This window comes from Berghia stephanieae, chromosome 2, assembly GCF_034508935.2.
Source record: "Berghia stephanieae isolate SIO BIC M18660-M18661 chromosome 2, UCSD_Bste_1.3, whole genome shotgun sequence".
NCBI lineage: Eukaryota > Metazoa > Mollusca > Gastropoda > Nudibranchia > Aeolidiidae > Berghia > Berghia stephanieae.
The window spans coordinates 109,475,338-109,487,837 of record NC_088361.1 but is presented as its reverse complement, the minus strand read 5'-3'; the positions used below and the strand labels follow the sequence as shown (position 1 = coordinate 109,487,837).

Below are 12,500 nucleotides of genomic sequence, written 5' to 3'. Positions count from 1 at the left end.
GAGAGTGTTAAGATTCTTTACACACTTTATGACGTTATTGAGTATGGTGAATATCATAGGCATGCACAAAAAAGGTAAATGTGAAAATTATTTGACTAAACAAAGCAACTTATTTCATCATAATAAATACAAACTGTCAGAATAAGGACAGGAAAATTGTTTTGCACCAGGAATTCATAATTAGTATAATCTGTCTTGCTCTTTTTCTCTTCTTATGAGGCTTTTTAATTCATTGAAGTATGATGGTAAAAAAAAAATTCCCTATTATTTATCTTGTTACATGTTATCTGCCCATCTTATTTTTGTCAAAGCGTATCTGTCCCTCTTATTTATTTTGTTATATGCTATCTGTCCCTCTGATTTATCTTGTTATAGACAATCTGTCTCTCTTATTTATTTTGTTATAGGCTATCTGTCCATCTTGTATTTTTTAAATAGGATATCTGTCCCTCTTATTTATCTTGTTATAGACTATCTGTCCCTCTTTTATTATTTTGTTATAGGATATCTGTCCCTCTTATTTATCTTGTTATAGGCTATCTGTCCCTCTTGTATATTTTGTTATCGGAGTGGCTATTCGTCAGTACTGACCCCCAGGCGCTGGCACCTGCGGGTCAGTACTGACGAACAGGCACCGGCGTCTGGGGGTCAGTACTGACTAATACTATTACTATTACTAGTACTGATGCCAATTGGTCAGTTCTGACCTGGCCACGGGCGTTGACGGTACCAAAATTATGGAAAAATGCCATTTTTAAAAATAACTTGCTCTACGACAAATAAATCAGCATTTCCTGTCCCATACTAGTCGCAGGGAAGCCCTTGTTTTCACTAAATCTTTTTGTCGGTTTACGTGAGATTTGTTTAATAAATATATCAATTAATTAAACAAGTGAAATTGTCCAATCCTGAGAAAAAGACCAAATTTGGTGTTGAAACGCCAAATTGGAAGCCCTATATTTCGGTTCATCCAACGCGCATGCTCACTGCACTGATGCGTGGCGCTAGAACTGAAAGTGAAAGCTCTTTCATTGTCTCGTCTTTCTTCATTCCTGTCATTTGAAATTCGGCTTGCTCGCATCTTACTGAGACAGGAAAAGTAGAAAACGGTAAGGGCTGCCTGAAGCCGGTGATCGTAAAATACTAACGAAAGAGTGAAAATGAAAGGCTTCGTATGGGAACAAAACAGACAATGGACGTTTCGGGTACAAACCCTTCATTAACACAACAATACACAAATAAACGTGGAAAACAAATAAAATATAATGAAAAATAACTTTGTCGTCTGTACTCAATGGTGGTTGAGGTTGCAGTATGAATGAAATGTCAGCGTGGGTAGAGGATAGGGTGCCCCAGGGGGGTGATCTGATTGATAAGAAAAGGTCAGCGTCAGGGAGCAGAATCTTCCAGAAAATAATGGAAGATAAAAGACATATAAGTAGTAGTAGTAGCAGTAGTAGTAGTAGTGGTAGTAGCAGTAGTGGTAGTAGTAGTGAGTGGTAGTAGTATAATAGAATGGACAAAGTATTATAAAAGAATCGTAACAGGAAATATTAGAACACATTTTCCTCTATTTTTCTTTAAATAAAGCTATAACGAAAATATACGGGGAAAAAAAAACAATAAAAACAAAATAACCCAAAGAAATAGAATGGACAACATAAAATAAAATAGAATCTTACGGTGGCTTGAAATAACGAGTCATATCGTTGCCCCAACGGCATCTAACGCATTAGAAATCAAACTTATCTAGGTGACCAAGTGTTACTGTGTGCCATCGGATAAGTTGGCCTGAGAGCCTGGAATTTTAATTGTTTTTTTTTTTTAAATGGTATACTTTTGGAAGTGACGAATAAGTGCGAAGAGGTCTTTGCACTGACGAACAGGTCCGATCAATGGTGATCAATGGTGGGCGGTGGCACAGACCGAAGAGAGGTTGTCTGTGGGCGGTGGCACCTGTTGTTCAATACTGACCAATAGACACCAGGTTATTGGTCAGTACTGACCTCCAGGCACTGGCGTCTGTTCGTCAGTACTGACCCGCATGTGCTAGCGCCTGGGAGTCAGTACTGACCAATAGCCCTAGCCTTTTGTTATAGGCTATTTGTCCCTCTTGTTTATTTTGTTATAGGCTATCTGTCCCTCTTGTTTATTTTGTTATACGATATCTGTCCCTCTTATTTATTTTGTTATAGGCTATCTGTCCCTCTTATTTATCTTGTTATAGGCTATCTGTCCCTTTTATTTATTTTGTCAACGGCTATCTGTCCCTCTTATTTATTTTGTTATAGGCTATCTGTCTCTCTTATTTATGTTGTCAAAGGCTATCTGTCCCTCTTATTTATTTTGTTATAGGCTATATGTCACTCTCATTTATTTAGACGACAATAACAAACATACAACCCAAAACTTGTTGCCAATGCTCTCTTGATGAAAACAATGAGATTTGGTGCCTGAAATTAAAACGATTCAGCCATGTGGAATTAAAGTGGAAGCTAGAAATGCCAGGTACTTAAATGATGCAGTGTTTAAATGGAAAAGGGTTGAAGTAATATATTGTCAATAAAATTGACAGCCATGCAGGAATGATGAGTGGATCAGCTTACTGGTTGGTGCTGGAGTTGTTGTACACAGGCCACAAGAATCGGTCTGGATGAGGTCATGGTTGTTGGCGCATGATGATCCACAGTTGTCACAAGATCTCGTTCGGTGGTGTTGGCAGTTACTGTCACAAGTGCTCCATGAGCTCCATGGAGTTGGGCATTCATTTGGAGCTGAAAGGAATCATCCAATAATTAATAATGTGTCACAAGGTATAATAATCAATTAAGGAAAAACAAGAAAGAAAAAAAAGAACTGATAATATAAAATGCTCAACGTGCTTTACAAGGAGTTCCCAGCCAACAGCAACAGTAGTATGCGAAAAAAATGTCAATCTAGTTTTGACACAGACAACACTTTAGACAGCCAGGTACTCATTTCACCCCTGAGTGCGGTGAGACAATGTGAGTAAAGAGCGTTTTCCTAGGACTCTACTTTGCACGCTCTGAACAGGACTCCAATCCAGATCTCTTAGACCAAAGACGAGTGTCATATCACAAGACCACAATCCATATTGAAATGACAATTAACTCTTGTTCTAATTTGAAAAGAATTACAGAATTAATTTCTTCTTTAGCTTATCCTTTGAATAACAAAACAACAACAAAAAATACACTATCAAGGGAAAACACATCACACAGCAACTGACAGCCTCCAAAAGCCCTTTCGATACTGGTTGTAGAAGAAAAGACCGTAAGAAAAACACCATTTTTAGGCAGATTGTACTCCTAGATAATCTAATTTATGATCCATTTACACAATTTTAAAAAGATTAAAATACATTACAGGGTTTAACTGTTAAACTTCGTTAAATAAGACCCTTGATGTGATTGCAAACTTTCATTCATTTCTATGTTGCTTATTTAAATCCAAGTGGTCCAAGTAATACTCACTGGTACAGGTGTCCAGAGTACAAGTGGTCGTATTAACTCTACAAGAAGGTGGTACACCAGGAGAATCATATGTGACTTCTTCTTGAGCATAATAGCAGTCTCCCTTACACTCGATGGTATGTCCTGGACATTTGCAATTTTCAACAACAGTACAATTCAACTTGAAGCCTTCACATTTACTGAAAACAATGGAAGGAAATATACAATGGCACTTAATTGATGTTTATGTTTGTTTGTTTTAACGTGTTTTACGGCGCTTGCAACACATTAAGGTCATATCAGCGCCAGTAAAAAGGAAGAAAATGGGATAGTAAAAAGATCTAAAATGACAATTAAAACACCCAAGAAAAGGTAAGTCAAAGGGGAATTGGTTCAAACAGGAACCAGACGTAGATTCCAAAAGCACACCACCAAAGTACTTAGTTTGAGATCACCTAAATGTCTCATCCAGACACAAGCACAGGTACCCAGCAATTGTTTGCAAATCATATATATCATGTAAAGGAAAATAATACAGTGCATAACCAAGAGATGATTTACAAGGAAAAGAATATCATCTCCAAAAAATTCTAACCATATATTTGACTGTTTCCCTTTCAGCCAGGACCAGGACAAAACCACCAAGTAATCTCATTCCAGAAATCATGTTGGAAAACAGATATAAGGGGATAGAAGATACAGTAAGTACCTCCCTGTCCACTATGGGAGGTCAGGAACCCCACCCTGCACTTATTTGTTATTCTACAATACTTCATAGTAATCCAAAATGGTTTCCTGTTACACGGACCAATTATCATTATTACCATTATCATTCTTATCATTACAATATCGATGATGATGATATCGATGATGAAGATAATGATGATGATGATGATGATAATAATAATAATAATAATAATAATAATAATAATAATAATAATAATAATAATAATAATAATAATGATAATAATAATAATAATAATGATAATATTATCTATTTACTAACCCGCCCCCCCATAAAAAGAAAAAAAGAATCCAAACAAATGCTCATCATTTTCTTATACCTCTAGAAAAGTTATAATATTTTAAAAGTAAATTGAGAAACGATAAAATTATATTACACATAAATTACATTTCATTGACATCATTAAATACTGGATTATAGGGCATGTTCTAGTACAAGCTTTAATAAGCACAGCAAGTTTATCGATGTCACATTGACATTTTTCTCTGGGCAACTACCCCCTCCCCTATACTCTCAAAATATTGTCTCCTTCATGTCTTGAATGTCAGTGAAAGTTCTACCACAACTTGTCCTTTAGAAATCCCCATAAACGAAAGTCAATGGGCATTATCTATATTAACTTTCCTTGTGCTCGAGGTCATTGGTCACATTGCAAAATGTGCTCAAAGTGACCCACTTAGTAAAAAGTGTTCACTGCTTTTTAAATATCTAACATCATCAGGATTGGTCATTTGATTCAGCTTAACACATGGGGATGTTTATAACATTTGTAAACAAAGCAGCGTGTTTACATTTGTTAAGAAATATCCAATTGTTGGACAGCAACAAATCATGTGATTGATGACCTGATTTTGCGAAAACACGAATATAGATTGCTCCCATTGAAACTCAAATCTGGACTAAGAGAACTCTAGCTGTGATCTGACACATGGCTGCTCTTCCAGTCTTCAAAATGATTATAGATAGTATGCGCTTGGCTAAGAAGCTCATAACATTGCCATCCGGAAGTATAACGGACCAACACACAAAACTGTGTGTATCCATGAAAGTTTATAGTCGGGTTAATACAGTTCAGTGAGCATTACTCATAAACGCGGATGGCAAGAAACAATAACAAAGACCTGAGTGACGTCATCTTCGAACTATCTATTGATTCAATGCATGACTATTTTGAAACCGTGGATTGTTGTTTCATAATGCTGGAACCACTGGCATTCTCTCTCGTTGATTCCGACGAATCGCCCAAATCGTTTCCAAAACTTTGGCATTATACCAAGATAGTCAAGCGTTCTCTGTAATTGTTTTCTCATTTTGGTTAACAAATAATATGAAAGGTCCAATGATGGTATGGCGAGTCACTGGAGTTTATATTATGGTAACCTTTTGGTCATGGGTTTGCTTTTGAGCTTGAGCCTGTGATTTTTTTTTATGTAGCGCAAAATCCACTAAACGTGCTCAAAGCACTTTACAAAGGGTCCCTGACCAACAGCAACACGTAACATGTGAGGCGATAATATAATTTTTTTTTCCGACAGAGATAACACTGTTAACAGCCAGGTCCTTGTTTTACACCTGAGTATGGTGAGATAATGTGAGTAAAGAGCTTTTTCCAAGGACTCTACTATGCGCCGAACCGAGCAAGCAAGGCTCGAACCCGGACCTTCTGATCCAAAAGCGAGTGTCATACCACAAGACCACACAGACAATTTTCTTATAAACTTTATCTGGTTGAGCCTAGTAACCCTTTTAATGTATTTTCTGTTGTTCACATGTCCGTTTATAAAAAAATGGGCCTCATCTGAGAACCAGATTCGTTGATTGACTTCCTCAATAAACCAATAACACATATCAACTCTGGCATTGGCATTCGCGGCAGTCATTCTCTGGTGAATTTGGATCTTGTATGGTTTCATTTCTAAATCTTGTTTTAGAATTTGTTGTAGGGATTTTCTTTCAAATGTCAAACTCGAAATAATGATGGCATTTTTTTTTTGGGGGGGGGGGGGGGATGTTTCCATTACAGATTCATGAACAGTGTTGATCTTTTCGTGGTGCTTTGTATGAATGGTCACCGTCTGTGACTTATCCTTGACTTTGACGTAGACTTTTGATTTTCAAGGGATCTAGAAAGTTCAAATTTATGAATTAATCTTAATATTGATTTCTTACTTGGGAGTTTTGCTTTCTATAGTCAAAGGCAACATCTTTTGCAAACTGTAGCTGAATCTGTCTGACTGATTTTGTCAAGAAGTAAGTTTTGATAACAAAAGCATGCTTGGTGGCACTGTAGTGTATGAATACCTGACAACTTTTATGCTTTTGTAAGAATCATTCTAATTTTCGCTCCCCATTCTTTAATGATTTAAAATGTCTTTAAAAATTCCGATTCTCACAAACAGTGACAATGATAAGAAGAGAGAGGTGGGGGGGGGGGGGGGTAAGTAAGAGAATCGATTGCTTTCACCTCCCTTTTCATTCCCCAACACATGTCATCATGTTGCCAGCAATATCAGAATTCCACCTTTATGCACGTGTGGAAAAGTTGGCGGTTCTAATTTATGATGGAATTATCCATTGGTAAAATTTGATGTTGTGATTATGGTAAGTAAAATTTATGAATTTCTACTTTTTGTCTCAAATTCCTGTTTTCTAACGTTCTGATTCAACATTTGAAATGTGAAGGATTGGCAGGTCTGTGCTTGTTGGAAGAAGACATTGCTGCAGTCAATCAATTTTGGTTAAATCTACGAATGGAATGGTCATTTTTCATCCTTTATGTTTGGTACGTTTTGGTGCCATACGGGAGAAGGTATTATAATTTTCTTAGGTGTCGCGTTTCATGGGTCAGCTAATATACTTGCATTAATGTAAATTGTTACACTCTACAATTTTGGTGAAAAAATCAAAATCTTGAGAAAAATTCTGAATTTGGGCTTTATAAAATATGTGAAAGCCGATTAGATCGGTACACATGACAGGTCTAAAAGAGGGTAGAAAAAAAAGGAGGAAGTCAAAGACTGACGTATAACAGAAACCTCATCAATAAATGAATGACTGGGAGCTGGATAAGACATGAGGGCTTCTTGAAGAGGGCTGATAGAAGTCTTAAAGGACAATTGATTAATCGGGAATGGCCTAATAAATGATATAGGTTTAAGATAGAGTAGTAGTGCGGCTATGTGGTTTAGTGGTATGACACTCGCTTTCGGAGCGGAAGGTCCGGGTTCAAGCCTCGCTGGCGCATAATTGAGTCCTTGGAGAAGGCTCTTTATTCACATTCTCTCATTGTACTCAGGTGTAAAATGAGTACCTGTCCTTTAACAGCATTGTCTCTCCGAAAAAATTGTAATATCGCCTAACAGGCATCATGTCCCGTCCTTCATTTTAAATGTAACTGTTGGCCAGGGGCCCTTTGTAAAGCGCTTTGAGCACGTTTAGTGGATATTGCGATAAATTAAAGCTCAATTTATCACATTTGTCTCCAGACAGGTCCTATTTTTATCTTTTTTTTTTCTCGCTCTACCCCTAGATTGACCTGACTTCTTCTTTTCTATCTTATTTAGACCAATTGGTTCTGATTTCCAACACATTATACTTCTTTATTTGAACAACAATGAATTCTGCTATATAAATAATCCTTACCATTCGTAACAGGCTCCTACGACAACAACTCCACTTTCAAGTGGTGGGGCATTCTCACCAAATTTAACAACAGTAACGTTGTCAGATTTCTTCACTCCAAGGATATTGTTGATTGGGACAAAACCAAGTTCCTGGTGTACAGTGCTCAGTTTAGCTCTACAGAATTCTAAACACAAAGTATGGATAAAACATACGATTAAAAATAGAACATAATAAAGTAATAAGTTGGAGAGAAAGCATTGATGCAAGATAACAATATGAAAAGTTGTGAAAAAGGGAATGAGAATAGAAAAAAAAAAACAAAAAAAAAAAAAAAACACTACAAAAAAAAAACAACATCCCAAATGATCAGTCTTCCTTGATCTCCAGTGGAAGAAGTCAAGTAAATTTCGCATTATCTGTTCTTCTCTGTATTTTTCAATTTGATTTGTCTCACACACATTTTGCCTTTCTATAAGGCATTAACAAGATAGTCTTTTTAAATAACATTATAGGACTGTATCAAAGTGAAGCATACATTTGGAATCTATCACCAGTACACATAACAAATGAGATGATGTCTCATAAGTAAAACTAACCGAAAGGCTTGACACAAATCCTGAGTTCAACAACTTCAGCATTGAATCCAGCAAGTTGACCCTTAATCTTGATGACCAAGTTTACATTCTCGGCCAGGTCCTTTCCAAACACATTCTTAGGTGAAGAGCTAGGGAATTTCACATCGCCATTTGTGTTCTGTTTTTATATAGAAAAAAAAACAATTTCAGTTCCACAAATCACATCATGTTGTTCTATTGCTAAGCCCATAATTAATTTGAATAATTAAAAACAAACTAAACAAACTTGAGCTTTTAATTAGCGCAATATCCACTAAACATGCTCATAGCGCTTTACAAGGATCCCTCATCAACAACAACACTTAACATGTAGGATGAGACATGATGCCTGCTAGGCAATATTACACTTTTTTTCGGACAAAGATAAGACAGTTAACGGCCAGATACTCATGTTACATCTGAATACCGAGAAAGAATGTGAGTAAAGGGCCTTTTCCAAGGACTCAACTGTGCACGGCTCAGTGCAGGACTTGACCACATAACCGCACGAATATATAACAAATCATCAAATTAGTTTAATTTGAAAGGATTAGAAATGAAATTATAGATTTGAAGTTTACAATGCCAATATTGTAAGGACATTCCAGATGAAAGAGATGATGCTTCAGGCTATAATTTGAAATCTTGATTTTGCTGTCACAGAACTAAAGGAAAACAACTTCCTCCCTTCTCCTTTACTTTTACAGCTTTCAGTGACATAGTCTGGCTCTATCTGCAAACAGTTTCTTTCTATTTTTAGTACAATTTCAGTACAATTATAATTCATCATCCTCAAAACCATTCAACAAGAAGGATTTCTAAATCTAATTCAAAACCCTCATCTCTTGCTAATCCTTGTTAGTATTTCTAATTTTGAGTATAAAATCACACCTATGATATCAATACAATTACTTGTTACGTATGATATATTTTCCTTCGACAGAGAAGCATGAAAGGCTAAAGAAAGTATTGAATGGAGGGAGATGATTTCTAAAACCTACTGCGGTTGATCCTCACATAGATGACAAGTAATTGAACAACATTCTGTGAGAATCCCCCCCCCCCCCCCCTCACTTTTAGAGATAAACCAACCTTCAGATCCTCTATTTTGTTGAAATCCTCATCTTGAACCTCTACTGTGTATTCAATGTAATTTCCTGTGATATTGATGATTTCTAATTTTCCTCCAATTGGGAGAGGAACATTTATGGTGATTTCCTCTTGTCCTGAGACAGCAAATTTGAGATCATCTCCTTCTGGTGTAGATTCGATTTTGCCAACTAGAATGGCGTCCATTTCATCTTCAGTGAGGTCGACAAGATCGAGACATTCTATAACAGATCAAAGGTTAGATTCAAATCATAACTACGCTATAATATTTCTATCTTTTCTTTAATTCAGTCTTTTCTTTTTGTTTTAGTCTCCATCATGAAATAAATTTAATAACAAAAAGTTACACTGGATTTTGAATGATTGATATTTAATTAAGGTGTAATATTTCAAAATGATTAAAAGCCTTGGTACCTTCTTATAATATACACAAATTAGTACAAGAATATTAATCCACTTGTAATTCAATATAAACAATGGATCAGATTCAAGCAAGTTCCAATCGTAAGTGTGTAAGTTGAATCGAGTCTTCTACTGCACTGCATAATGCCAATAAAAAGAACTCTTTAAAGTACGACAAGAGTGGGTAAAACTTTGTCATGATTTGAGAAATGTTTAACAACTGATCTGTTCCCAATACGATATCACAAGATTAGTCTTTGTCATTGTGTTTTCAATTTTCTGAGTTCAATGTTGAGCAGATCACATAGACTGCAATTCCAGGCATACAGCAAATTGCAGGTTCAAGGCTTATGTAGTGTAAAACTATAAATAGCATAAACATAAAATTTAAAAAGTGCTAATGCATGGTAGAGGTCATACCCTTAATAGCTATAACACGACTTACGTGGTGGGAGTTTAGTTGTTACTGGTGGTTGAGAAGTAGTTGTGACCCCTGAAAAAAGATGAAAAATGAACTGATTTATTTGTGTTCATTTTGTCTATAAAACCCTCCTTACAAGTACACCATGCCATCAGGAATAAGTCTTTGTTAAAGAAAGTTTATAAATTTAAATTATTCTCAATTCTTAAGATTTATTATGAATAACAAGTTTTACCTTGACAAACTTGTTTGGAGACGACGGCATCGGGCCTGGCAATGAGATACAAGACATCATCATTTCCTATCCAAACCCCTGCGCCGCTGTCTACCTCCTGAAACAACATTCAAATAGTCAGTCTTCATCAAAAACACACGTAGAAGAGATACAGTTTTTGTGAGTATATTTATATATTTATGGTATGACATTTGCCTTCAGACCGAGGTCAAGGGTTTGAGTCCTGCTAAGGGTGACGCATAGCTGAGTCCTTGGAAAAGGCTCTAACTCTAACTCACATTCTCTCACTGTACTCAGATGTAAAATGAGTACCTGGCCATTAACAGCACTGACTCTGTAAAAAATATGTGTAATATTGCCTAATAGGCATCATGTCTTGTCCTATATGTTAAGTGTTGCTGTTGGCCAGGGACCCCTTGTAAAGCGCTTTGAGTACGTTTAGTGGATATTGCTCAATAAATATGATCAACTTTCAATTTGAATGCTTAGAGTCTGAGCCGGGCGGCCAGGCGGAGTTGTACCAGTAAGGTTGCGGGTTCAAATCCCCATCACCGCCACAAATTTTTATTCTCTATTGTCTTCTGGCACTTTCCTACTCACTTCATCTCTTGAAGAATTGGGAACTTTTGTTGCAAGACATTGATCTGATAAACATTTGTCCTCTAAAACTGGTGTTGATGGTAAAACACATACTCTATAGTTTTCATCCCATATAAAATGTCACTTTATCATTGGGTAGGCAGTTTGCATAATAAGTTAGATATTTCGGAACTGAAATCAATTTTGAAGTATAACAGTAAAATAAAATCTTAAATTTTAACATCACAGGGGGTGATCATTTTACTGAATTTTAGAAACATGGAAAGCTATGTTATTTTTTTTGTCTCACTGTCATAACACAGTTTTTAAATATTTGCAGGAGAGTTTATATCAATTCCCATACATTGTTTTAGCTTCTTTGTCGCATTGAAAACAATGTCAAAATAATTAATATATGCAAACTACGTCATCTCCTGCATGTGTAAGAAAAATTATACCAACCATAACATACATGTATAGATAATCTATGACGCCTAATCATATATCATAGTACTGTTAAACTAAAATGCATAGTTGCAATTTTATATTCTGAACAACTACCCGGAGATGTCCAGTATGATGTGAAATAAATTTGTGATCCACTGCCTCAAAATAAAATTATATTGGGGTGAATCATGTTTTAAAACCTGAATTTATGGTAATAAAATAAGAAACTTGGGGCAAGTTTATGTGTTTAACTGAGGACAAAATATTTAGTTTCTTAAAGTGACAAAAAAAACCCCAACAGAATACCAAATTTCTGATCATCTTAACATTAAAACCACTATTGCATTTGTCGCACTAATACCTTTTCAGATGATAGGTCACATTAATTATATGGACATATATAGATACCACACACACACACACACACACACACACACAAACACACACACGTCTCCATAATAACAACAATAATAATACTCATACTAATACAAATAATAATACTAATACTAATACTAATACAAATAATAATAATAATACTAATACTAATTCGAATACAAATAATAATAATAATAATAATAATAATAATAAAAATAATAATAATAATGATAATGATAATAATAATGATAATGATAATAATAATAATAGATAATAATAATAATAATAATAATAATAAATAATAATAATAATAATAATAATAATAATAATAATAATAATAATAATAATAATAATAATAATAATAATAATAATAATATAATAATATATAATAATAATAATAATAATAATAATAATATAAAATAATAATAATAACACCTTATTTCTTATTTTCATCCTCTCGGAAATTCTTTGTACA

The 12,500-nt window shown here is 35.1% G+C and overlaps 1 protein-coding gene across 1 annotated transcript in view; it reads right to left on the bottom strand.

The window, feature by feature from the left end:
• Nucleotides 1–12,500, bottom strand: part of LOC144964088 (uncharacterized) — a 34,197-nt gene that overhangs the window by 5,067 nt on the left and 16,630 nt on the right. Inside the window, exons 13-19 of the mRNA XM_078898029.1 lie at nt 10,625–10,721; nt 10,414–10,461; nt 9,549–9,787; nt 8,439–8,595; nt 7,861–8,026; nt 3,495–3,673; nt 2,607–2,774 (exon numbers count right to left, since the gene is read on the bottom strand). Of these exons, the coding sequence (XP_078754155.1) occupies nt 2,607–2,774; nt 3,495–3,673; nt 7,861–8,026; nt 8,439–8,595; nt 9,549–9,787; nt 10,414–10,461; nt 10,625–10,721 (1,054 nt within the window). The remainder of the gene's footprint in view (nt 1–2,606; nt 2,775–3,494; nt 3,674–7,860; nt 8,027–8,438; nt 8,596–9,548; nt 9,788–10,413; nt 10,462–10,624; nt 10,722–12,500) is intronic.